Source organism: Triturus cristatus, chromosome 11, assembly GCF_964204655.1.
Source record: "Triturus cristatus chromosome 11, aTriCri1.1, whole genome shotgun sequence".
In the NCBI taxonomy this organism is placed as follows: Eukaryota; Metazoa; Chordata; class Amphibia; order Caudata; family Salamandridae; genus Triturus; species Triturus cristatus.
This window is the reverse complement of record NC_140594.1, coordinates 267,515,826-267,543,124: the sequence shown is the minus strand read 5'-3', so window position 1 is coordinate 267,543,124 and position 27,299 is coordinate 267,515,826. Positions and strand designations below refer to the sequence as shown.

The 27,299-nt window shown below is 47.7% G+C and overlaps 1 protein-coding gene across 3 annotated transcripts in view; it reads left to right on the top strand.

The window, feature by feature from the left end:
- The window catches only part of LOC146783988 (solute carrier family 2, facilitated glucose transporter member 11-like), a 422,910-nt gene that overhangs the window by 101,500 nt on the left and 294,111 nt on the right, over positions 1–27,299 (top strand). Inside the window, exon 1 of one of the 3 annotated variants that reach the window (XM_085636192.1) lies at positions 6,356–6,538. The exons of the other annotated variants lie outside the window; for them this stretch is intronic. Within the exon in view, the coding sequence (XP_085492318.1) occupies positions 6,443–6,538 (96 nt within the window). The 5' untranslated portion in view covers positions 6,356–6,442. Of the gene's footprint in view, positions 1–6,355; positions 6,539–27,299 lie in introns of those variants that run through there. 3 annotated transcript variants of the gene reach the window in all.

Here is a 27,299-nt window from a genome sequence, read left to right as displayed (position 1 = left end):
TACTGGTCTCACTTTCTCTTTGTACTTAGGCTCGTTCACCCCCTCCTTCTGTCCATCAATGATAAAGTATGTAATATTATTTTGTAGCATCTGCGGTGCAGTTGTGGGCGACCCTTACTGAAAGGGGCTTCCATTTGACAGTTCTTCATCAGGACCCCAGACACTTGTATCAGGTCATACCACCCAAGGATCTTCTGGGTTCAAGGTTGTTTGGCACAGTCAATGCTGTTGAGTTACACCCTTGGTTATGAGAATCTCAAGCGACACTCACCACATTCGGTAGAGCTCTCTGCAATCTTGTGTTATGCTCCCGTAGCTAACAATTTCTGTCACCATTATCTGTCCCAACCAATTTTTTTTGCATAGGAATGAGAAGCTATAAAGTAAGCATCGACCACTGGTCCGAGGTGGGCAAAGCGTTGCAGTATAAAGTAATACCACACCTAGTATCACTGATACTGCAGGGGGTGGCAACTACTAGGCATCATTTTGACTTGTTGTTTTCGGTTTGAGGCATAACATGCTGAATCTGTCTTTTGCATGTCCATTGCTACATGTTTCTGCTTCTCCAGAGGTCTCACCGTTTTCCTTTTTTCAGGTTTTCGCTGGTGAAATGTGAACAAGGAGATTAAGCAACAGGGTTTCCTGCACAATGTGTAATCCATTTCAGGTGGATACTCATGTGTCTGACCAAATCACGATTAGTGACTTGATTTCATGGGCTTTATTACCATAACTGCTCTGGGACGCAGCTGAACTTAGTACCCTTTGTACAGTTCAGTCAGGCTAAACTTAGAGTATTTAAGCAGCACTTCAAACAGTAATAAAGTGAAAACACAACAAAATAAAAATTCCAAACCAATTTAGAAATAATTTGACGCCACACACTAAGAATCCAATACGTTGGACTGAAGATATACAATTATAAAGATTTAATTGAAACTAGCACCAAAAAGCACAAAGTGCCAATCGTGGCTATCAGGTCGTGCGACACCAGGTGCAAGTCACAGGTTTAGGCTGATGGAGAGCGGGCCAGATACAGGGACCAGGTTAGTCTAGCTGAAAGAGTTATCTGCAAGTCTAGTGCAATGAGTTCTGTTTACGGTGGAAGGGGCCGCGAGTTGCAGGGAGAGAGTCATGGATGGCTGTTGAAGTGGCGCGAACAGCAGGCTGGGCCTCGTGGATGGTATTCTCTGTAGCATGAAGTTCCTGTCGGCCCTGTGGACGTTCCTTGATGGACTTATGATGCCAATTGTGAAAAAGCCAATGTTACCATATGTGAAGGAGTGAGCACACTCACTTTAGAACTAGTTAGCAGTGGTAAAGTGCCCAAAGTCCCAAGGCCAACAAAAATAAGATCAGAAAAGTGGTAAGAGTTTCTCACTACCCAGACATGTAAAACTTAAAATTACAGGTCTTACTTTTTACATACATTGCACCCTGCCCTGATGGCTGTTTAGGGCCTACCCTAGGGGTGACTTCATATGTATTAAAAAGGCTGATTGGAGTCAGGCAAAAGATTTATTTTGCCAGGTCGAAACGGCAGCTTTAAACTGCACTCTCAGGCTGCAATGGCAGGCTTGAGATGGGTTTGCAAAGTTACTTAAATGGGTGGCACAGCAAGTGCTGCAAGCACACTAGGAAAATGTAATTTAAAGGCCCTGGGTACATGTAGTAGCACTTTACTAGAGACTTATACATAAATTAAATATCCCAATTGGGGATAAGCCAAACTTACCATATTTTAAGAAGTGAGCACACACACTATATATAGCAGTGGTTAGCAGTGGTAAAGTGCACAGAGTCCTATGGCCTTCAAAAATTAGATATGAAAAATATAGAGGAATAAGGCAAAAAAATTGGGGAAGACAACCCTAAGCCTGACTGGTCTAACAAATAATATAAAGCCATTGCCATGTTCAAATTATTCAGGCATGACTAGGTCATCAACATCTTAATGTGTGCCCACCCAAAATGTATACTGTTCTTTAGTGCAGTATACGTGCTCTGCAACATTTAATGTTACCACACCATGTCAAATTACTGTAGATGGTGTACTTTAGATATACACATGTATTGCCTGGTTATCAGAAGATTGGAGAAAGCAGCTGCAAAAGCCTTCACTTCGATAGACAAATGTGCTTCCTAAAGGATCAGAAATGATCTTCCCTTGAATATATTATTATTAATTAACACTTATTAAGCGCATGGCTACCCTGAGGCATCCCAGTGCTGATGGCAAAAACATATGAGAGAAGCGGCTACTAGTTAATGTTCTGGAAGAGCCATGTTTTAAGACACTTCCAAAAGGTGAGGTGAGATGTCTCTGAGAGCAGAATGAGGAGGAGGGAGTTCCATAATTTAGCTGTTTTGTTATAGAAGGAGCGGCCTCCACCACGCATCCTTTGAATTTTTGGGATGATGGCTAGATTTAAGTTCGCCGAACGGAGGATTTTCCCAGGACGGCACGCAGTAATAAGGGACTGGTTGATGCAAGGACCTGTACCCATGAGTGTCCTGTGGGCCGTGCATAGAGCCTTGAAGGTAATCCTCTCCTCTATAGGGAGCCAATGTAGGGTTTTTAGACTGGGCATAGCTGACTGCGTTCTGGACGAACCAGTCAAAAGTCAGGTGACACAGTTCTGTGCCACCTGAAGCTTCCTTAAGGTAGATTTTGGAGCTCCTAGGTTCAGTGAGTTGCAATAGTCCAGGCGCAAGAGGATTAGAGCCTGGACCACGACTCTCCTTGCCCCCATAGGAAGTAGGGGAAGGACTTTGCGCAGCATTCTGAGGATGCCGTGACAAGCCTCTGACACTGTCACTGCTTGCTGGTCAAATTTAAGTGATTTATCGAGTCACACACCCAAGCGCTTTATCTTGGACTTCAGGACCAGGATAGGGTCTTAAACAAGTTGGGCATGACACTTTGAGCTCTTTATTGGATGTATTACCTAGGTACATGATTTCAGTTTTGTCTCCGTTGAGTCTGAGACACGAATGTAGCATTCAGGAGGCAACCTTCTCCAGGCAGGATTCCAGGTCCGATAGATGGATCACTAAGCGGGTTATTTTGAGATACCACCAGCTGAGTGTCATCCGCATAGGTGACAACTTTGATACCATACAGCTGAATGACCTCAGCCAGTGGCCTCATGTACACGTTAAAAAGCGTAGGACTCAGGGAGGATCCCTGAGGCACTCCATAGCTAAGAGGTAAAGACCTGGAGGTAGATTCTCCCGCAAAGACCTGAAACGTTCTGCCATTTAGGAAGGATTGGATCCAAGAAGTGGCTCCTCCTGACACCTCGGCCCTCCTAAGTCTTTCAATAAGGATATTAAAATTAACCGTATCAAAAGCAGCACTAAGATCTAGGAGGATAATGGCCGCTGCTCCTCCCTGATCGATTATCTTCTTAGCTTCTTCGACCACGGCCATTAGTGCGGATTCTGTTCCGTGTTGGGGGCGGTAACCCGTCTGGGAGTGGTGTAAGAGCTCATGGGTTTCTAGGAAAGATGATAGTGCAGAATTGATATGCTTTTCCAAGATCTTACTAAGCATAGGCAACAGGGATATGGGGCTCAGCACTTCCGGATTAACACTTGGCTTTTTCAACAAAGCTTTTACCATCACGTGCTGCCAGGCTGGTGGAACAAGTCCATTGGTAAAGGAGAGGTTTATCACCACCCGTATAACCGGCAGTACCATCTCTTTCACCTTACAGATGCTATGAGGGGGGGTGGGATCTATAGGAGAGCCTGATTTTATTTGGGCAAAGATGTCAGATAGAGTATCCATATCAAGGAGTGGAAATTCCTCCAGAGTGTAATTTGTGCAATCCACCTGCCTCTTTATGTTAGACAAATCCTGACCAATGACATTGGTCACAGGAGTGAGAAGATCGCTACTCCCTGGGGAATCAGGGAATGTGTTGTATATGGGCTATATTTTTCACTGGAAGTATCCTGCAAGTTCATTACATCGATCAGAGGTTGTGCCTATCGGAGTATCAGGGGAGAAAAGCTCCAGGAGTGTCTTAGTGATATGGAAAATTTCATTGGGGCATTAACTGCTGAATTAATGTTTTCCTCAAAGTAGCGTGCCTGAGACATTTTAATTTCGGCCTGATAACACTTTAGGGAATCTCTATGTATCGTTTTGCTGGTCTCGCTAAAGTCCTTCCTCCATTTCCTCTCTAACTGTTTGCAGGTCGGCTTAAGCAAGCTAAGTGTAGGTGAGTACCAAGGGGAGATTATTTCTCTCATCCTGAGATGGATGTTTTTAACAGGTATGACATCATGCCTAGGCATAGTGGTCTGTACAGGAAGGGTACCCTTCTTATACAAAACCTATGCTAGACTCATGCACACACCTTAGCGCTATGGCGCTAAGAAATCCGCCCTGGCTCAAGGGAAAGGGGAGGAGAGAATTATATCTCTGAAGATATGGCACTCTCCTGCTCCCTCCCTGTTGCGCAATGCAGCACAGCCTTGCGGGGGCTGCGCTGCATCGCGTGAATTTTTTTAAAAGATCTCCTTAGTACTCTAATATCATTACTTTTTTCAAGGAAGCATTTTGATGTTTTGGAATTTTTATCATGAAGTCTGAAACAAATTATACATAAAATATAACAAGTAACTAATGAGGGTTCAATAAGGTCAGCTTGTGGTGATATTCACACACATTTCGGGGGATTCCAAACATTTTACGCTGGGTTATCACCACAAAAGTGACGCTAACCAGCACAATATTTTTTACCTATTTACTTTCCAGCGCAAAACTTGTTATGTGTTAGAAAATACCCTGAAAGTAGCACAAAGCAGCACGAAGCTCTGCTTTCGGTTACTTAGTGCCATGAGGGTGTTACATGGGTTACATGGGCGTGCCCATGCTACCACCCATGCTTTTTGATGCAAAACTCTATCTACAAACAGTTGTAGACAGTGTTTGGTGCCAAAAGTTAACACCACTTCAAAGAAAGCGCTAACAGGAGAAATGGTTTGATTTCTCCTTTCCTTTCTGACTTTGCATGTGTGCTGCACTGTGCAGCACACATACAAAGTGGGAAAAGTGTTGAAACTTGTCTAGGCATAGTATTTCCTATGCTTGACTTAGGCACGCACCTTAGTGCTATGGCGCTAAGGTGTTTGGGGGCTCAGGACAGCTGAAATTAGCGCTGGCGCTAGGTAAAGGGGATGAGAGAGCCATATCTCTGTGGATATGGCGCTCTCCTGCTCCCTCCATGTCACGCAACGCAGCGCAGCATTTTTGTGATGCTGCGCTGCATGACATTTTTGAAAATCTGACCCTTCATCTTTTATTTACTGGTTTATTATCATTTCACCGGAAGTACTCCCTGTTATTATTGACTCATAATACACAGGAACAAATTATGGGGCCGATTACGATGCGGTCAGAGCCTTTACTGCCGCATTGCAATGGGCCGGTCGGCATACTTTACGACCGCCTCATTACAATGGAGTAGGTCGTAAAGTAAACATTCTGGTCATTCCGGAGAGCCCGTCAACCAGTCGTAATCCAGCCTGTAAGGTATCGTCAGCCTTTCTGTGCCGGCCTTTCTGACATGTAAAGGCTGTCAGAACTCGACTTTGGGGCCCTCAAGCATGGCCCCCTTGGAAGCCAAGGGGCACCAAGTGCCCCCCTGTTGATCATGAACTGCACCTCCCATTTTACTATGGGAGCATGCATTCTGGCCGGTTTACAGCCGGAATGCATGCTGCCATAGTAAAATGTAGGAATGGGACCGGTTTTGGTCGATCCTATGACCGATGCAGTGTCGGGCGTAAGTGTTTCCGCCTGACATCATAATGACCCCCTATATGTAAACTGAGTGTGTGAGTGTATACAATGCACTATTGTTTTTTACACCCATCCCATTCTTAATATGCTAACTGGTTTCCGTTTTTATTTTATTATATATTAGAAAGAAAAACATGCGAACATACTTTTCTATATATTTCAAGACCCTCCAGTGAGGAATACGTTTTCCGAATTGGACAACCCATATCAGTGATAATGATTATTTACAGCGCTTAGAAACAGCATAAGTGCGGTACAAATGGCTGTTAAGAGCAAGTGATTATTCACTCTGCCAGAAAATAAGAAGTAGAATTCTCGAGTGTGCACCCACAGAATATTACAGGCCATGCCTCCCACTCCTTTCCCATGGTGAACCTCCATTGCCACCATACTTTTCTGGCACACGCTCCTGTTCCCTTGGGCAGATAACTGTAGAGGGCAGAGCAGGGGAACCTGTTTCATCACTCCTCGTGTTTGGCCTGAAGCCGGAGCTTCCGTCTCCGTAATACAAGGGGTTGCAGCGAAAACAAAAGAGCTCGTGGCTGGCGCATCACACGGTGTAAAGAGTGCACCTCTCATGTTCAGGGACGGCGTCGACGGGTCCCGGCTTCCGAGGTACGAGGGATGGCAGACGCGCCAGCCGCTGGAGCGGGCACAGCTCTGTGTGCTGGGTACCTTAACCCCCACAATGGACTGGAACTGCCCTGCCACTCCAGACGAGTAAGTGTTAGCAGGTGAATGGGAAAGAGCGTCAGTTACTCACGGTACCTGCTCGGGGTAAACGTAGGGTGGGCCTGATTGTAATGCCGCATTCAAAGCTGAGAGAACCCCAACTTTCTTCTTCACCTCGAGTGACATTCTTCGAATAAAAGTGATTTTATTTTGTTTGAGAATTTCTGTAGGAACTTTTGTGCGGGAATGTTTTCCTGCTAACATGTTGCTCACTTCGTTTGTGTGGACAGTGTGTCACGAGTTACACACCTCTAGGAACATTGCGAGCAAGTAATCAGTGCGCGGGAGGCCCCTTTCACCCATCATGCATTGGAAGAAGCTGAGCTTTCTGAAACGGCCTCAGTGTGAAAATTGTATAATTACTATGCCAATAATTGTTTGTCTTGCGTTATACCTTTCCAACCAACCGTTTGTTTCCGCCCGTAGTCTTTCTTTTCTTTTTTCATACAAGTTGGGATCTTTGTATTCCCCTATTAGGTATTTTAATAATATATTAATTAATTAATTCATCATGTGCCCACATTTATCATTATTCCAAGCTAGAGCAGAACTCCAAACAGATTGACTGACAGCACTGATCACTATCAAGGTCCCTGCCCCTCCCCAGAAGTAAGGAACCCTGGGGGTCAAATTTGATTCTGAGATCACGCTGATCCTTACATTAAATCATTGTACAGTTCTTGTTTTACGACCCTGAGATCCTTGAAACCCATGATACACCTTATTCCCTTGGAACACCAAAATTAAATTGTGCATGCGTAGATCACCTCCAAACTGGATTACTCTAACAGTTTGTAGCTCAGGCGTCCTATTTTTCTTTTCGAGCGTCATCAAATTATTCAAAACGATGCTGCCCATTTAGTCGTTAAAATCCCTCCTGGAGTTTCGATATCAGGTCATTTGCACCGGCTTCATTGGCTACCGATCAACAGAAGGATCCAATTCAAGTCCCGCACTCATACCCTTAGAATGTTTTACCTGAAGGAACCTCTTGACCTTAGGTGCCAGTTTAATTTGTCATTTCAGGCCCTCTCATTGGTTCTACCAACCTCAAACTGTTTCAAACTCCCCACATATATAAGGCCAGTAGAGGAGGTCGATCCTTCGCCTACTTGATGCCCAGATTTTGGAATGCACTGTCTCTGGCTTTGTAAATTTGTCCCTCTAAAATTACTGTTAGAAAAGGACTGACAACGCTTCTCTTCGACTCCGATTCAATGACTTCCTAACTCTGTCTCTCATATTCTGACATGGTGGTGGTCCTTTCTGCTGGCGCCGGGCCCCCTTGTGAGGTAGCCATGCACTTTAAACATGTATTCTATTGTATTTATTTCATACTCCATCTTTGGGCTGGGGATGTGCTTTTCAGTTCGGCTGCAGTAAATCTTTTGGACTGTTTTTTGGGCCTGTTTTGTGGTCTGCTGGGCCGGTTTTAAGGGTTGATGTCTCTGATATTACTACAGTCATTTCATGCAACAAGCACACATGCCTGCAGCCTACCATACCTCACAAAACACTCATACAGTTTGGGGGATATTCACAAGGAGCTATCGCCGAGTTAACAGCACTTTATCGCAGCCAAAGTTGCGATAAATCGATCGCCCCATTCACAAGCTGGTGTAAACAGCCCACAGCACCAGTTTACCCGCGATAGCAGCCGCAAAAAAACATCGCCACAGAAGACTCCCGCAACTATCGCTAATGCTATGCAGAGTAGGCGTTTCCGTGCCCAAAGTTGCGACAACACCACTCCACAACATTCACAACGACCAGCCAGAACTGCGATAAGAACACAAAACAGGCGATAAGGCACGTTAGCAGCAGGAAAATAACACCTGCTCTGACCTGGTGCAAAGTCGGACCACAGCCTGCACAACAAAAGGGAGCACAGCCCACAGCCACATCGGAAGGGCAACAGATGCCATGGAGCCACCGGTCATGGGTGCCAGATACCCAAGAGGGCCACAACACCCACCGCCACCACCCCAGGACCCCAACCCCCTCCCGGAACACCCCTCGCCAGACCACCACAGAGGCAGCAGAGACAAAGACAGCGGACCCCCAGGAAACGCACCAGCCACACAGACCCAACACCTGACAATGTCATTGCCCACTACAGGCTCAAAAGGACAACCATTGTACGCATCCTGACCAACAACGCCCAACAGGCCGATGGCACTAACACAGCAGACAACCAACATCCCACCCCACACAAAGCTGCTGGCTGTGCTGCACCTGTTGGCCCTTGGTACCCCCAACCAACACCTGCCACAGTCGGAGGAGTCACACAGCCAGCCACATCCAAGTCCCTCACACCTGACCTGGACATCACCATCAGCCTGTTACCCCAGTCCCTATACGTCCAACACAATGCGCAGGATCCGCTCGACACCAAGCAAGGCCCATACGCCATAGCTGGATGCACGCACGTGTCGGGGCAATCCACAGCACACATGTCATACCTGTGCCCCCTGCTGATACAGCACACAATCACCGCAACAGAAAGCACACGTCTCACATCAATGTGCAGGCAACAACCAAAAAACCATGGAACCTCCACCAATCTCGCCTCCAAATACCCAGCCACTGTGCACGATTCCTCCGTCCTCCGACAGTTCATCAGCAACCAGCGTCCCCAGGATGGAACCAATGGAAATGCACAGCCCCTTGGCAAGTTCCAAATGAACACCCCACTCACCTCAACTCCACAACCATGCAACTCACAACTCTAGCAATGCACATGTCACAAAATCAAAACCAACATGCTAAACAACATGCCCACCCACCAGACACGACAGAACAACTCACAATGGTAACCTGGGCAAGCCGTGAACATGATCCATCAACAGCATAGCAACTCAGCCACACACTAGCCAAATGTGGGGAGAGGTGGTAACCAGGCATGTGTGAAGGAGGCAGAAGAACCATGACTTGGAAAGCACAGGAGTGGCGGAGATGTGCTGCACAGACCGCAGCATGCCGAACACACCCATATCCATGGCGACATACACCGCTGGTGCATGGAGTGTAGTGGACAGTGGACGCAACCATGTCACCCCAGCTAGCGGGGGAGTTTGCGGAAATGTTGGCTGTTATGCCCCCCCGTAGCAGAGTGGGATGGTCCAGCGTACGCCAGGCCAGCATAGGGGTGTGAATAAAACGCACGCAGCCCTGTGATCCTCTTCCGGAAAGCCCAACTTCCCTGCCAGGGCGGCGCCTCTCACCACGCCACGAGGCCGACACCGCCCTCGTGAGCGGAGTTGCCTGTGATCCTGTGCGCCTGCCTTACCGCGGCACGCTGGACCCTGATCCCGTCAGGCCTGCCCCTGCGCAGCCAGGCTACACTGATCACCTTCCGACACCGGCGTGTGTCAAGGAGGGCCTACCTGGTGCCTGCGCAAGCTCCAAGCCCGAGGCCCACGACCTTGGCACCCTCTCAGACCATCACGGCCTCCACGACACAGGCCCGCTTTAGACCTTTCTCGTTGATGTACTCTACTGCCGCCTCTGGCCTACACTACGGTCAAGTAGGTCACACATTTGGAACTGAGTCTTGATTACACCATGGCAGTAAACATTATTTAATGCAGAGTTCATGTCACTATACTCCCTTCGATGTGGTGCCACCAAGTCTGTGCATAGCATTACAACCACACGTGTCTGTGGGCCTACGTGGACTACTGCCCTTGGCCAACGCTGTGCAAGCGTAGGTCACAGAACTGGAACTGGACATCGATAATTCAAAGGCAGAAAACATATCATCGCACGCAAGGCGAGGCATAAGTGGACAACGCGTTGCAGTCCGGAGGGAATAGGATCACCGTTACGGAGGTGATCGAACACTACCGACAACTGCACTGGTGTCACTAACTCTGTGCATCGCGAGCCAACGACACGTGGCTGTGGGCCACTGCTGACCGCTGCCTCCGGCCTACACTGCAGTCCAGTAGGTCACAGAGTCTTGATTTAGCGATGGCAGAGTTCATATCAGTGTACCGGCATCATCGCAGACTGCATCCCCTCTCAGCACCCGTGCCACTAAGTCTGTTCCCTGACATTCATGGACACTCTATGGTCGTACATTTGTGGCGTCTGAGTCTATGGACTAGGGGCTAGTTTTCATCCTCATGTAGCTGATACCGAATTGGTGGTGAAAACGAGGCTGTCGCTTTCCACTCCACCATTTACTGCTTCCGTATAACATCAGACCTTCCGCATCATGCCCTGGAGTGAAGTACTGGGGATTTTAGGACCCCAGCGGTGCCAGGGGTAGCACCCTATGACTTCGAGTACTTCCTGTCTTGGACCACACTGCGGTACTTCAAATTTTCATGGCGCAAGTAATATAACAAAGAATTTGGCAAAGAAGCTGAAATATGAAAAGACATCTTTATTAAACTCAAATGAGTGAGACTACGTCGCACAGAAGCCTTAGCAACTGAATGAGGCAGTCCACAGAACAAAAACCAGTCTTCTCTTTTATACAGAATATTACGCTTTGGGCAACACCGCCCCTGTTTTACAAGTGGTCATTCACATATTTTCGCTTCAAAGAAAAGGCAGAGTCATGATGACAATCCCACATTCCAGTTCGTTCAGCCCACAATCTTTTAACCCAGCAAGGCTCAGAACCCTCATCAGATATCAGCAGACCCCAATAACACGGGCACCTCCTGCTCGTAAAACAAGCCATAAAGCAGGAAGAGTCAGGTGTGAAAGAGATTAGCCGGAGGCTCTTGTGGGATGTAAAGGCTTTATGGTGTGTCAAACCCTGATGCTAATCGCAGGTGGCCGTAGGACGGGGAGCTCGTGAGACCGGACTGACCTGGGGCAGCGGAGCCAAGTCAAACAGAAAGTACATGTGTTCTAAAGGCCCGTACTTGTTTGTAATGTGTAGCCTATGTGAGGGCAACCATAAGATGGCCACCGCTCTAAGATGGAACCCATGAAGTCAATGTATAATATCGTATACATAGTGCATTTATCGATGAAATGTAATGAAAAGCACTTGTACATAACGCATTGGCCATTCGCGGTTCACTAATACCCGAATAGACAGGGGTAGGGCCCTGCCTCCTACGCGGTCCCAAATTTCAAAGTACCACAGGAGGACACCTTCCTCTGGCCTCCGCAAGCCTCCGCCACATTCACCTTCGACATCGATGAGGTCCCACTCACTGCGTGTGGACCTACCTCAGTGCATCGGAAGTCACCGTCCCATGGCAGGGTGCCTGTGCCGGCCGCTGTGCATCCGGGGCCACTAACTCTGTGCTGGTCAGGTCCAGGACCCCTCCTTCTGAGATATTGGATGGCCTCTGAGGCGATGGCCTTAGGGTCATCGACCAGATGTGAAGTTCCTAGGGCTACTTCATTCCAAATCTAAACAGTAATATAATAATATAGTAATGATAGAAAATAGTGACACAAGAAATAGAAAAAGACAAAATTATTTATTACAATGTATGTTTTTTTTTGTGTTGGTATAAAGGCAATTATATAAAAAACATGTAGATGACAAAATATAAGCTGTAAATTATTCTGACTATGGTCATTCATCCACACAGTCAATCTTCATACTCTAATGCTTGTAGTCTGTATGATAGTGTCAGCATCCTAAATTCATTAGATGTCTGACAACCATAAATAAGGAAGATGTTTACAGCAATAAATCTCATGGACTTCTATATCTAAAGGGTGGTTTCCAAGATGTCTCAACGCGTGTTTTGGCAGTGTAACTGCCTTCTTCAGGAGAGCTACCTCCACAATATTTCTTCAAGGTCCACGATGATCAAAGGTCTATCCAAGAGTGAGTGCTAGAATCACTGGGTGATATATGTAAGGACAGCAGTCCTATTACATACATTTCCATTGCATTATTTCCTGCTCTGTCAGATGTAGTAGGCATGTTTCTGTGCATGTGCGGAGCCAGCTGTGTCCTCTGTTCTACAGTGTCGGCTTTGTGCATTGTACCACGTTGTCGTCAATGTGGGTGTGCTATTCTTGCTATGTGTGTGTGCTGCAGCGTGCCAAGGGGATGAGGGACATGATCTAGGGTAATTGTGGGTTTGCAGTGTGCTATGCCTCGTTGTGCATGTGTGCCATTGTGCCCATCTCCTCCCATCCCCCCAGTCCCTGGTCGTTACTCACCCTGTTGATGTTGTGTCAGGTTCTCTCGAGCTGTGTCCGCACTATCTACTTCTTGCACTGTCTCCGCACTGATGACTGTGGCCTCGGTTTCTATCAGCTCCTCCTGTGGTGCAGGATTGCCACCTCCTGTTGCCGCTGCAGCCTTCCTGTTGGCAGCGGGTTTGTGCTTGGTTTAGGTTGTCACATCATGCCAGCGCCTCTTGGCCTCCTCGGCACTCCGACTGCATTCCAGGTGGTCTACTTGTGGGTCAGTTGCTGGTGGTGTTCTGTCACCTCTGTGACGCTGAACTGGTTTTGCTGCGGACTGCACCCCGTCTTCCTCTTCCTCTTCTCAGCCGTCCCCGTTGTTCCTTGCTGGTGGTCTGTGGGGGTTGTAGGGTTTGCGTTGGCCTCTGCGCTGGGTCAGGGTGCATCCATGTTGCTACGTGCTTTGGCTTGTTTCAGGTGTGTTGTTTATGTGGTTTATATGGTGCATTTTCCCACCAGACACGTGAGATTTGCAAGCCTGTGGCTGGTTTTTGCTACTTTTTGTACTGCGATTAGCCTCATTGCATGATTTTTTACGTTCGAGTTTTGCATTTTTGCGGCGTGGTGTTGATTTTTGCACGCCCATTTGATGCGTTATCTGGTGAGTATCGCATGCTACCACCGTGTTGTTAATACTTGGATGGCACGGTGTAAGTTTCCCGCAGTAGGCTGGGATGTTGAGAGTTGCGTTAAGCTACTCTTGAGGTAGTTATCACATGTTCTTGTCTTTTCTTGCCTTTGTCTTTTCTCCTTCAAAACTGCCCAGATTCTTATTCACTAATGGCCAGTTTGGTTTTTGTAACCGGGTCTATTTTCGGTCCCAGTCTGACCCTGTGACTAAACTGTAGGGGTGTCCAGCTCTGTTTCAGGATGCAACACACAACTGAGGAGGTAATGAGAGGAACTATTTAAACATAATAAAAAGGCTAGGACACATACTTCTCTAATATTTGTAATAAAATCAGTGTCACTGCCTCTAGTGGACTTATTTTCCGGACAAACAGTGGCTATGTAAATCATTGCCATTTAAAATAATTGCACGTACAATTTTCTGTGTGTAAATAGTGAAAGCAGGGCCGGACTGGAAACCGAAACCGGCCCTGGCAAACTGCTCGTCTGGCCCCCCCTGGGGACTGGGGATGCAGCCAAGCTGTTTGCGAGGGCTAGTTTTGGCAGATATTGTTACAGGGGGGCGATATTGCCGACCCCCGGTAACAAAAACAGCCCCCCAGGGGCCCAAACCCACGGGCCCCCACCCTGGCGGTCTACCGGGGAAACGCCCGGTGCCCGCTACAGCCAGTCCGGCCCTGAGTGAAAGTGGAATGGATCTGGCTCCCACAGATATAGGACTCCCTTCTCACATAGCTCATCGAGCCCTGCTTACTTTCTGTTGTTGTTGCAGCCTTTGGTTAGTGAGGGCAGTGGCAGACATATCCAGAGATGGCAGCTGCCACTCCTGACTACTCTCAATTGGTGTTTAGGTTTGAGGCATCAATTTTAGAGAAACACTCTCGTAGAAATGTACATTTTACTTTGAACTCCATATGTCAATGAAATTCCACTACTTAAATCAAAACACTATTTGAAATTGTTGAACACCTGTAAATACCAACTAAACAGTTAATGGCAGGAGCAAAAGGGGTCCGCAAAGTTGCAAGGTTCATTTTCTTTTCCAAAGTTCACAAAGGACTTTGGAAAACTTTGCAAATGTTTATGCATGAAATGTTTGACTTTTGTTACAATTTATTCAGTTTACTTCACTAAGCCCTAAATAAATGGCCCCACGGCATATATAGTTAACATTAAGTAGCATTCTCCTCCGCAACACCATAGCATCACACATTTGTTGTAAAATAATTGTGCATACATTTTCTGGTGGTGATTTATTAGACACGTTTGTAGGTGGTGTTCACCGTGCTCTGTGAGGCTTCTGGGCTTTGGCTACTTTCAGTTGGTGTGAAAACGATCTTGCTGATTTGCATGTGCTTAAAAATGTTTCACTGGGTAAACTGAAAGAAAAAAATAAGAAAGTTCATTAAGGGCAGTAATTGAGACCTTTGCTGGTGAGAAAATGTGCACACCCTCTTTAGGAGTCCGTTCTAAATGCAATTAGAATTGTCTTCATCGTAGTGGGTCTTGGATAACCCATTTGCATCTGGCATGCAAACGGATTCACTTTAAGACTCTTTATTACTAAATGCACAGAAATTTCAGAAAAAGCCATTTTTTCTTTGTTTTAATACAAGAGAGGTACTGAATAGCCGTGTATAACATCACATTTTGGAACAACTCTAATACTGGAACATGTTTATTAATATAGATCGATTTACAAAATGGCACTGTCAGTGGACGAGGTATTGCCCACGCGTTGACCCTCTGACATCACAGGGGTAGATTCACAGAAGTATTTATGAGCACAGGAAGTAGTACCACAGTTGTATTTTTTTAACAGACTCTTCCATGCCTTTGTGAAATGGCAAGGAAAAGTCAATTTTCCTATTAGTAAAAATGGAAAGAGGGCACAGTCCTTTCTATTGTCAAGTCAAATAGTTTATTGTATATGATTACTTAAAATCGTTACAATTTACACTTAATAAAAAAAAAAATATATATATTAAACTTAATCTTACATTAAATACCACTTTTCAGCGATGCGTTTTACAATATTTTAAAATCTGAATAACGTTATAATGCACATAAAATGTTGTCTAACGATTTAAGCAATCTGTGAAAGTTCTATTATTTAAAACTTTAAAAATAAAAAAATTCTAGAAGTAAATTGACTAGATCCTGTGTGAGATAAAATGTCCATATAAAATGCCAACTATACAATAAGATTTAGTCGGTTGCCATTTTCTATATTGTTCCAGTTATCCTGTAGCTTGGGCTTTTTTCCGCTTGATACTTGGGCTAGTAAAGGTGTGACATGTTTTAGGAGGCCCCTGCCGTCCTTGTTCATACTTTATTGGCATCCTCTAGATCGTCTTGCCTTAAAAGTTTCCTTACTTTTGCCAGTTATTTAACACCCTGGCAGGCCAAGATTGTAGAGGAGCCTTCCAGCCAACGTATCACAGCTTACCTGCAAGTGCGAATGTTCAATTCATTAAAAATTGGTTTTAAAAGCCCCCTCCTTATTTCCTCAACTGTGGGGCAAGCACACAGCTGGTGTGTTAATGTTTCGTTACGAAAGCCGCATAGTCGACAGTGTAGTGCCTGTTGGTTACTTTGCCATGACGGTTGTAGGTCTTTCGAATCATGCATGCCCAAACGGTAATTGGTGAAACTCTTTTTTAACTCAGTGCTGAAATGTGTTACTAAATAGGCCTGAGGCTTTGTTGATGTGTAAGAGTTAATCAAAGTCCACCCATGCCTGCGTTTCGAGGTTGTTATTTTGTCTTCTACGAAAGACTTCTTCTTTGCTGTCTTATTTACCAGTTTACCAAAAGCTGCCTGGTCTAGTTGGCTGTCCCATGTTGTTTGTATGTCAAGTTCAGCCAATGATTTTCTCAGATATGCTACCCATGAATTTGGAATTTCTTGATCCATCTGGATTTTGATTTCTTTCCAGCATAGATTGTTCAATGACTGTTGGACCTGGCCCTTTTTGAAGGGTCATCCCTAAACTTTTTGCCTTCCTCCTGTATTTTTTCTGACCTGGTGTTGGCTGATTTATGACTCTGGGCACCTTACCACTGCTGACCAGTGCTAAGGTGCATATGCTCTCCCTATGGTAAAATGTATACATTGATTGGTGTCCATGATTGGTTTATTTGGTTTACTGTCAGCCCCTAGTAAAGTGCACCAGGAGTGCCAGGGCTTGTAAATACAAATGCTGCTGGTGGGCTTGCAGCACTGGTTGTGCCACCCACAGAAGCGGCCTAGTAAAATGTGTCTAGGATCTGCCACTGCAGAACCTGCGCGCAGTCTGATACTGTCGCGCTGACTGCGCAAGTGCACCCACTTGCCAGTCCCTAAACCTTCCCTTAACTACATATTAGTCACCCCTCTGGTAGGCCCATGGGCAGGGTGCATTGTAGGCATAAGGTAGGACATGCCCTGATGTGTGTGGCATGTCTTAATAGTGAATTACAGCCATTTTCGTTTTTCACTATTGAAGGCTACCTGCTCTCCATAGGCCAGAATGGGCTGCTGGAATTACTACACCCTGTAATCCCAGTGGACTCATAGAGCATGGTAGACAATTATGTTTAGTATGCCTGAACTCAGAATAATAAAATACTTCTTTTAGTAAAGTTTATTTTAATATCCTGCGTTTGTAAATACTACTTTTAGAAAGTTAGTATTTACTGACCTGGCCATTTCAGTCCGCCTCTGCTGTGTGTGTGTGTTCTGCCTAGCAACAGTAAGGAGCAGGGTTGGGGAATCCCCAGAGACAGGCTGGCTGCCAGGTGGTGGGTAGAGAGATTACACCAGGATGGGTGGGAGGAGTCCACCCTTGACTCTGAATAGACCTGTGCTCTGCCAGCACAAAGCCGGCGCCGCCCCCTGTGGAGCGGCTGATGTCTCTGCCCTGCTGCTGAAAGGGAAGCGCAGAGTCACCACAACAAAGTGCTCCAAAAACTGGACTGAGCCAGGCCCAGGCCCCCTGGCGCTAAAGAACAAAAGAATTGGTGTATAAAAGTAGGAGCCTGGCTCCTAAGAAATTAGATCCTGTTTGCGCCAAGAAGAAACTCTGCCTGAAGGAGAAGGACCTGGAGAAGCTGAAGGAGGAATACTGTCTCTCTGCCTGAGAGACTGGCCTGCAGTGGGTGCCTGTCTGCTGGAAGGAGAGGGAAAGCCTGAAGAAAAGGACTTTGATTCAACTTGTGCCTTTAAAACAATCTCCAAGGGCTTGCGTGTGAACTTGCCCCCTGACCTGCGCCCCAGGAACAGTGGGCGCTACCATCCTGAAAGAAGAGGAGAAGTGCCTTGAAGTGATTCAGCAAGCTGACCCCGGAGAACCTGTGCATCCCCTGATCTCGCTGAGCAACGCGACTTCTGCTGCTGGCGTGGCTGCAAACAACGTAAAGGCCTGACAGCCCGAGCACCGTGAACAGTTGCCCCCTCGAGCCGTAGCTCGCAAAGTAAGGTGGAGATCTCCGCGCCTGAGCGCCGAGTCCCTGTGACCCCTGCCGGGTTGTAGAGGCTTCTGCAAAGGACTAAAGTGCCCTGGTTCGCGTCTCCGGCCGAAGCTAACAGCGCGCGGCGCTGTGATCTCACCCCGAGGCTGCCCTCCTGCTTCTGACCCCCTTCGTGGCAACCTGCATCCTGCCCGAGCGCCCCACGAAGCTCCGCCGTCCCCTGGACACTGGGGACACCAGCGCGACGTGGGACACCCCTGGACTGGACCGCGAGGCCGCCACGAACCTTCCCCGTGAAATCTGCAAGGTATTGTGCCAGCGCGTGAAAAGTACGGCCCGTACTTGCCTTTGTACGAACCGTACCTGCCCTGTAACTACGGGTGCCTGGTTCGCACCGTACTGCCTGTGAAGTGCCTTGGTTCGTACCCGCCTTGTAAATACTTGTGCCTGGTTCGCACCGTACTGCCTGTGAAGTGCCTTGGTTCGTACCCGCCTTGTAAATACTTGTGCCTGGTTCGCACCGTACTGCCAGCTGAAATAATGGCGCTTTGAAAAGTGCTCCTTTTGGCTGAGTTCGAGCCGTAACAGCCTTGGTTCGACCCGTACTTACCCTGGGAACAGCAAGGTTCGAACCGTACCTACGTTTTAACCGTACTGCATTGAAAAGCATTACCGGTGCTCACTCGAGAAGAGTGAGACTCGGCAAGCGTACTCCGGCTCACGCGAGAAGCGTGGGAAACGGCAAGGCACTGTAAAAACCTTGCCAAAGGCACCCCAAAGGCGCTACGAAGTGCCCAGAAGACCTAAGAAACCTATTTTAAAGAGAACTGTGCCATTTTTACAACTGTGGACTGCCCGTAAAGCATTTTGAGAGTAACTGGATTATTTTACCAAGAGAACTGTATTTATGCAACCTGCCTGAAAGAAAACCTTTTATATAAAGAATTATATTTTGGACATAAATACAGCCTTGTGTCTTTGTGTGGTGGGGTGGTGATTATTGTGTGGGACAACTTGAACGCTTAACCTATATGCCCTCTGGAAATTTAGCCTGACTGCTCGCGCCACGTTACCTAGAGGGTGAGCAGGGGTTATTTTTAAAGAGGTGATCCTTTGCCCTGACTTAGATGAAAAGGGTCCCTGCTTGTCGCAAGTGCATACCTGCGCCAACCAGAGACCCCGGATTCTAACATTGGTGGCAGCGGTGCGGATTTACGGATTTGCGTTCTTGGTGTCTGCGCAGTGATTACTAACCATTGCACAGTGGACAGTCCAGTAGCTTAAACCACAGAACTTTTTCAAGTTTTAATTTTCGCTTGCCAAGGAAAAAGAAGATCCCTTGCGTTTGAAGCCATGCCGGGCTCAACCAGCACAGCATCTGAAGCCTCTGAGATGGAATGGGAATGGGATGCGTCAAAACTGAACGACTACACAAGAAGGCAACTCAAGTACTTCTGCAAGAAGTTCAAGGTTCCACATGTGGGGTGCAAGCTCAAACCACAGATCTACAAGGCGCTGAAAGCCTGGATGGAATCAAGGAGTGCAGCTGAGGATGTTGTACCTGAGGAGATTGACCTAGTGGAACCAGCGGAGAGCATCCACAGTGCGGGCAGGTGTCTGTCACCAGAGGAGCTGGCAGACAGACAGGCCGCAAGAGAGCAACAAGTCACTTTGGCAAAACTGAAAATAGATGGTCAATTGGAGCTGGAAAGCAAAAAGCTGGCTCTGGAAGAGAAGAAGCTGGCTCTTGAAGAAAAGAAAATGCAAATGGAGCATGACTTTTTAATGAAGAAATATGATATGGAGCTCGAGAGGCTTGAGGCCATGAGTGTCTCATCCCAGCAGCAAGAAAGGTGCGTAGCTCAGAGATTGAGCTTTTCTGAGTGGGAGGAGGAATCCAGCTCAGATGGTGGCAGCAGTATAGAATTCTCTAGTGCTGAAAGAGTAGTACGCACACCCAGAGATGTGGCGCCTGGCTTGAAGGAGGGGGTTAACACACACCAGGAGGTTCAAGGGCATGAGGTAGCTCCAGTAGTGCGCAGTATCCCTGAAGGGAATAGGGTAACTGGCGCAGGGGTTCATAGTCCTAGTGGCGGGAGGGACACTCTACTGGCTCTAGATGAGAGGCGCAGGGAGAGGGGTTCCCCCAACATTGAAGTCCTGGTAGGTGAGTGTGAAGACCGCCCAGAAGAGTGTGGGTTGTGTGACAGAGACAGTCAGATACTGTCTTGCCAGTCTCAGGAGAGTGGTGTGGAGTACGTGTGTGAGGCACTGGATGGTAAGGTGAAGGCTAGTTTGGTTAACCCTGCTAGGGGGCTGTGTGATCCAATTGTGGGAGAGCATATTTTAAGTCCCTGTTTTCCAGAGCTATGTCAACACCTGTTGGAGACCGAGTTCTCTGACCGCAGAGAGCTCACATTGGAGGTAGACCTTTTGGTGGATTCCAGAGGGTCTGGAGAGGCATTGGGGAGTGACCCTGTGGGGAGTGGCTCAGGTATCTTCCAACCCAGAGTGGTGGAAGTGGTGCAGAGTAGCCCAGCTAGGTCCCATGGTAGTGGGAGGGGTGTAGGGGCTCACGTCCTGTCTCAGTGGAGAAGGAGTGAGTGTGGGGCTGCGTGCCCCCAGGTGCCCGAAACCCAGTCTCAGAGCCTGGATGGTTCTTTAAGGGAACACCAGGCGGGGAGCCTAGGCTGTCCTGATGGGCCACCCGTTGAGGGGGATCCCCTAGTGTCTGGTGAGCTGGGAGTGTCTGTAAGCAGGCCTCCATCAGTTCTGGTGTCTGGCAGTACCGCTCCAGTTGGGAGGGTGCAGAGGTCCAGATTGAGGGGTGAGAGGGGGAAAGAGTCCCCAGTGGAAGAACCAGTGGGTCAGGGGCCAGCCAGAAGGGCTGCGTCCCCCGTGAGTGACCATGGTGACACCACTTCTGTCCTGGGGGATCTTCAGGCACTGTCAGATGGACAGGGGTCTGGAGATCAGCGCCAGGCAGACTGTCACACGACACATGAGTTATGTGTCACCCTCAGGGGGGGCATGCGTGCTCCCCGGGAAGTCCTGGTGCGCCAGGCGAGCGTTCAACCGCATGGGTTGGACCCAGGGTTGGGAAGCCAGGTTCAGGTGTTGTCTGACCTGGAGGGTGGGACCACTGTAATCAGTGTCCTGACCCATGTTGCTTCTAGGGGTACCACGCCAGTTGGGAGTGGGCAGTACTCTGGAAGGGGGTGCAGAGGGAGGGAGTCCTCGCCTCTGACCCCGGCTCAACTGAAGGGTTTAGACCCTAGGTTGAAGGGCCAGGTTCAGGGTGTCCCCCCTGACCTGGGCACCCAGTTGCAGGATGGAACCCCTGAACTGGTGGGCGAATTGCGCAGGACACCTGCCACAGGTGCCGTGGCAATTCTGGAAGGGGGTGCCACTCCAGGTGGGAGGGTACAGAGCCCCAAGGAGGAGGACCGGGAGTGGGAGAGCCCACCCCAGTCTTTGGTCCAGCCGCTGGGTACAGTCCCGGGGCTGGTGGGTCAGTGCCAGGATGTCATACCTGACCTGACAAGGGGGAGAATGGACAAAGGGTGCCAAGCACCTGGGGCTACTGCCCCCCGCTCCCTGGCGCCACAGAGGATTGAGAGCCCTGAGAGGCATACGGCCTGGGTCTCATCCCTGACTACTGTCAGTGGCCACTGTAGCATTTTGCTGTCTCTCTGGTTGGACACACCTGTGGGCCAGTTAAGGTTAGGTGCTGCACAGGTGGTGTCCACAGGCGAGGAGAAGGGTTCCCCATGGATTGGCTTGGTGGGCCCTGAGAGTATGGACAGAGGGAGTCCGATAGGTTCAGATTGGCGTAGAAATGGAGTCTGCCCCTGCAGTTGCGGGCCAGGTCCTTGTTCTATCGCCCCAAGCAGGGAAGACCATCACGGTGGTGATTGGTCTACCCTGCGTTTTGGCTGGAAGGGGGTTGTGTTGGACCTGGCCCTTTTTGAAGGGTCATCCCTAAACTTTTTGCCTTCCTCCTGTATTTTTTCTGACCTGGTGTTGGCTGATTTATGACTCTGGGCACCTTACCACTGCTGACCAGTGCTAAGGTGCATATGCTCTCCCTATGGTAAAATGTATACATTGATTGGTGTCCATGATTGGTTTATTTGGTTTACTGTCAGCCCCTAGTAAAGTGCACCAGGAGTGCCAGGGCTTGTAAATACAAATGCTGCTGGTGGGCTTGCAGCACTGGTTGTGCCACCCACAGAAGCGGCCTAGTAAAATGTGTCTAGGATCTGCCACTGCAGAACCTGCGCGCAGTCTGATACTGTCGCGCTGACTGCGCAAGTGCACCCACTTGCCAGTCCCTAAACCTTCCCTTAACTACATATTAGTCACCCCTCTGGTAGGCCCATGGGCAGGGTGCATTGTAGGCATAAGGTAGGACATGCCCTGATGTGTGTGGCATGTCTTAATAGTGAATTACAGCCATTTTCGTTTTTCACTATTGAAGGCTACCTGCTCTCCATAGGCCAGAATGGGCTGCTGGAATTACTACACCCTGTAATCCCAGTGGACTCATAGAGCATGGTAGACAATTATGTTTAGTATGCCTGAACTCAGAATAATAAAATACTTCTTTTAGTAAAGTTTATTTTAATATCCTGCGTTTGTAAATACTACTTTTAGAAAGTTAGTATTTACTGACCTGGCCATTTCAGTCCGCCTCTGCTGTGTGTGTGTGTTCTGCCTAGCAACAGTAAGGAGCAGGGTTGGGGAATCCCCAGAGACAGGCTGGCTGCCAGGTGGTGGGTAGAGAGATTACACCAGGATGGGTGGGAGGAGTCCACCCTTGACTCTGAATAGACCTGTGCTCTGCCAGCACAAAGCCGGCGCCGCCCCCTGTGGAGCGGCTGATGTCTCTGCCCTGCTGCTGAAAGGGAAGCGCAGAGTCACCACAACAAAGTGCTCCAAAAACTGGACTGAGCCAGGCCCAGGCCCCCTGGCGCTAAAGAACAAAAGAATTGGTGTATAAAAGTAGGAGCCTGGCTCCTAAGAAATTAGATCCTGTTTGCGCCAAGAAGAAACTCTGCCTGAAGGAGAAGGACCTGGAGAAGCTGAAGGAGGAATACTGTCTCTCTGCCTGAGAGACTGGCCTGCAGTGGGTGCCTGTCTGCTGGAAGGAGAGGGAAAGCCTGAAGAAAAGGACTTTGATTCAACTTGTGCCTTTAAAACAATCTCCAAGGGCTTGCGTGTGAACTTGCCCCCTGACCTGCGCCCCAGGAACAGTGGGCGCTACCATCCTGAAAGAAGAGGAGAAGTGCCTTGAAGTGATTCAGCAAGCTGACCCCGGAGAACCTGTGCATCCCCTGATCTCGCTGAGCAACGCGACTTCTGCTGCTGGCGTGGCTGCAAACAACGTAAAGGCCTGACAGCCCGAGCACCGTGAACAGTTGCCCCCTCGAGCCGTAGCTCGCAAAGTAAGGTGGAGATCTCCGCGCCTGAGCGCCGAGTCCCTGTGACCCCTGCCGGGTTGTAGAGGCTTCTGCAAAGGACTAAAGTGCCCTGGTTCGCGTCTCCGGCCGAAGCTAACAGCGCGCGGCGCTGTGATCTCACCCCGAGGCTGCCCTCCTGCTTCTGACCCCCTTCGTGGCAACCTGCATCCTGCCCGAGCGCCCCACGAAGCTCCGCCGTCCCCTGGACACTGGGGACACCAGCGCGACGTGGGACACCCCTGGACTGGACCGCGAGGCCGCCACGAACCTTCCCCGTGAAATCTGCAAGGTATTGTGCCAGCGCGTGAAAAGTACGGCCCGTACTTGCCTTTGTACGAACCGTACCTGCCCTGTAACTACGGGTGCCTGGTTCGCACCGTACTGCCTGTGAAGTGCCTTGGTTCGTACCCGCCTTGTAAATACTTGTGCCTGGTTCGCACCGTACTGCCTGTGAAGTGCCTTGGTTCGTACCCGCCTTGTAAATACTTGTGCCTGGTTCGCACCGTACTGCCAGCTGAAATAATGGCGCTTTGAAAAGTGCTCCTTTTGGCTGAGTTCGAGCCGTAACAGCCTTGGTTCGACCCGTACTTACCCTGGGAACAGCAAGGTTCGAACCGTACCTACGTTTTAACCGTACTGCATTGAAAAGCATTACCGGTGCTCACTCGAGAAGAGTGAGACTCGGCAAGCGTACTCCGGCTCACGCGAGAAGCGTGGGAAACGGCAAGGCACTGTAAAAACCTTGCCAAAGGCACCCCAAAGGCGCTACGAAGTGCCCAGAAGACCTAAGAAACCTATTTTAAAGAGAACTGTGCCATTTTTACAACTGTGGACTGCCCGTAAAGCATTTTGAGAGTAACTGGATTATTTTACCAAGAGAACTGTATTTATGCAACCTGCCTGAAAGAAAACCTTTTATATAAAGAATTATATTTTGGACATAAATACAGCCTTGTGTCTTTGTGTGGTGGGGTGGTGATTATTGTGTGGGACAACTTGAACGCTTAACCTATATGCCCTCTGGAAATTTAGCCTGACTGCTCGCGCCACGTTACCTAGAGGGTGAGCAGGGGTTATTTTTAAAGAGGTGATCCTTTGCCCTGACTTAGATGAAAAGGGTCCCTGCTTGTCGCAAGTGCATACCTGCGCCAACCAGAGACCCCGGATTCTAACAATGACCCCGGCTCGGATGCACGAAATTTGTGGCATAAATTCACAAAGCCGCTCATGCTCCGGAACTTCTGGTTCTGAAGGCCAAATTCCAGCCGAACCTGAGCTGGGGCGGCGGACTTGGGTAAATTATAAACAGCTTTATAAATCTTCATCTGAAGATTGTTTAGCGGTTCCACCTCTTTTCCGCACCAAACTACTAGAGCATATGACAATGTCGGTACAATTTGTGCTGCCATCACTTTTAAAAGATGCGCATGGTTCGGATAACCTAGTTTTTTATTCAGAAGTTTGTATGCAAAAATTAACGATTGTGATTTTGCTTTTAAATCCATTTTATGTTCCTTGTGTGTTGGGCCTCGCCCCAATTTTAAACCAAGGTATTTGTATGCCGCTTGTTCTTCTATTAAAGTCCCTTTTACATACCATTTAAACTTGGGTTTTTTTGGATCCACAAGACGTACAACCTTGGTTTTGTCTTTATTTAATTCCAAGCAGTCTCCGTCCAGATAGATGACTAAGTTGTTAATCGCTCTTTGTAGACTAATGGGGCTTTGGCTCAGCACCACAATATCATCTGTGTACTATAGGAAAGGTATTGGCTCTTTGGCTATGTTCGGCGGATGGCAGTCGGCTGCTTGCATGTGTTTACTGATATCGGCCATAAATAAGTTGAATAAACTCGGGGCTAGGACGCAGCCTTGTTTTAGGCCTTGCTGTGTGTGGATACTACTGGTGGTGCTAAGTCCATCGCCTAGTTTCACTCTAGCCCAGGTTTCACTATGTATGGCTATTATTGCATCCAGTAATTTGCTCGGCAGCCCCCATGCCCTTAATTTTTCCCAGAGGCGATTTCTGCTTACTTTGTCAAATGCGGCTTTCAAATCGACAAAGCATGCAAACAGACGTGTTTTCTTTTTTCTAGCTTTTTCAATTAAAAGTGCCAACGTGGCCAGGTTTGTTAAGATGCCCATCCCTGGTCTAAAGCCGGTTTGAAACATTGGAATTATACTTGTCTCGTCCATCCAATCTTGGAGGTGGAGTAGTAGGCATGATCCATATAGTTTGGCCTCAACATCAATCAGTGATATCAATCTATACTTTTCCAGTTTGTTATGGTCTCCCTGTTTGAATATTGGGTGGATGATGTTCCCTTTCCAAGATTTGGGGACGTTGTTCTGTCTGTAGATCAGATTGAAGAGGGGCGCAAGGTTATCAGCCCAGAAGTCCGGAGCGTGTTTAAATAGTCCATTCGGGCCTGCCGCCCCCTCCGTTTTTAATCTTTTAATTATTTCCTCTCAATTGCTTTATATCGATTAGATCATTTGATTCGTTGCTGCTTACTACTTGACCGGTATGTTCTTCTACTTCTGTTCTTAGATCTTTTAGGGTTTTTGCCATTGCGTGCTTATCATTCCTCGCACTGCTGTACCTATTATGTACGTGTTCTATCCAAATTTTTTTGCCAATTCCTGCTTCTTGTTGTAATGTTCTACCCTTTATCATATTATTTATGATGCCCCAGAATTCCCAGCTGTTTGGCAGTGTACTTGCCCGCAATCATTTTGTCCAGATTTTTTCTTTATATTCTGTCTTAGCTTCCCTCAGCAACTTCTTATATTTCTTCTGTAGATCCTTTAGATTGTCCTTGTTTGTTTTCTTACCCATTTGACAGCCATGGCTTGAAATCGTGCCTCTTTTGCCACCCTTTTCTTTTAATCTCATAGAGAGAGGTTAAACCATGGAGCTTTTCTAGTGTCTATTCGTTTTGTGTTTCTATTAGTGGCTGGAAAGTTTCGGGTAAGAAAGAGGCATAGTTCTTCCCAAATTTTTATTCGGTTTTCTTCTGTCGGTGGCCCCGTTTGAGTCATGTTTTTTTTTAGAGTGGCCATTATGGTCGTCATATTTGCTCCTCGCCATCTTAATTTCCTCAGGTTAAACCTTTCTCTGTGTTGTCCCAGCGTGTTTAATTTTTGCGCCCGGGCAAGGTTTATATTAAGATTTGTGATGTGTGGGAGGTGGTCACTTTCTATACGTGGGAAGACTTGGAATGAGTCTATTCTTGGAACTAGATTACTACTAGTGATGGTAAAATCTATTGTAGATCGACTTTTTCCATTGGAATACATTATGGCTGCTGGCCTAGGCCCTGTAGTGTTACCATTCAGGATTGACAGGCCATGCCTTTCTAATTCTCGCGTTATTATTCGATATCCCCAGTCCTCCTGCCTCTTTCTTTTATTCTGTTTTATTAGTTTACTATTGAAGTCTCCTGAAATGATCAAAGGACAGAATTCGTGTGTTTTTTACAGTGCAATAATCAGATTTATTAATATTGTAAATTTTTGCAGGGTGAACTTATACGTTGACTAAAATTAGTTGCCAGTCTGTTTTGTTCGAATTTCGCTTTCTGGCATCCAGTTTACCCCGGCCTCTAGCTCTTCTGTTAGCCAACCATATTTTAGTGATTAATATGTCGATAAACCTCCCCTCGGTTGACCAAATCTTGCGAATTTTTCTGCTACAATGTGGTCTTCTATGTAACCGGATATTGCTGTTGGTTTCATATTCCACGTTTCTTGAAGGAGGATTATGTCTTGTTGTTCGAGGAAGGACAGAGTTTCATGGTCATGACCCATATTTTTAAATCCATGGACGTTCCATGAACAGATCGTTATTGTGTTTTGTCTTCCTTTCTTCAATTTGCAGCTTTGCCCCGTGGACTCTTTTGAATCCTGCTCTTTGCCCTGACCTATCTGCCCCCACCTTTTGTCAATCGTGAGTTTGACTGTTCGTTAGGTACGCGTGTTGCTTAGTACTTTTGGCACCCAAGACCAGTCCGTACTGTCAACCGTAAAATGA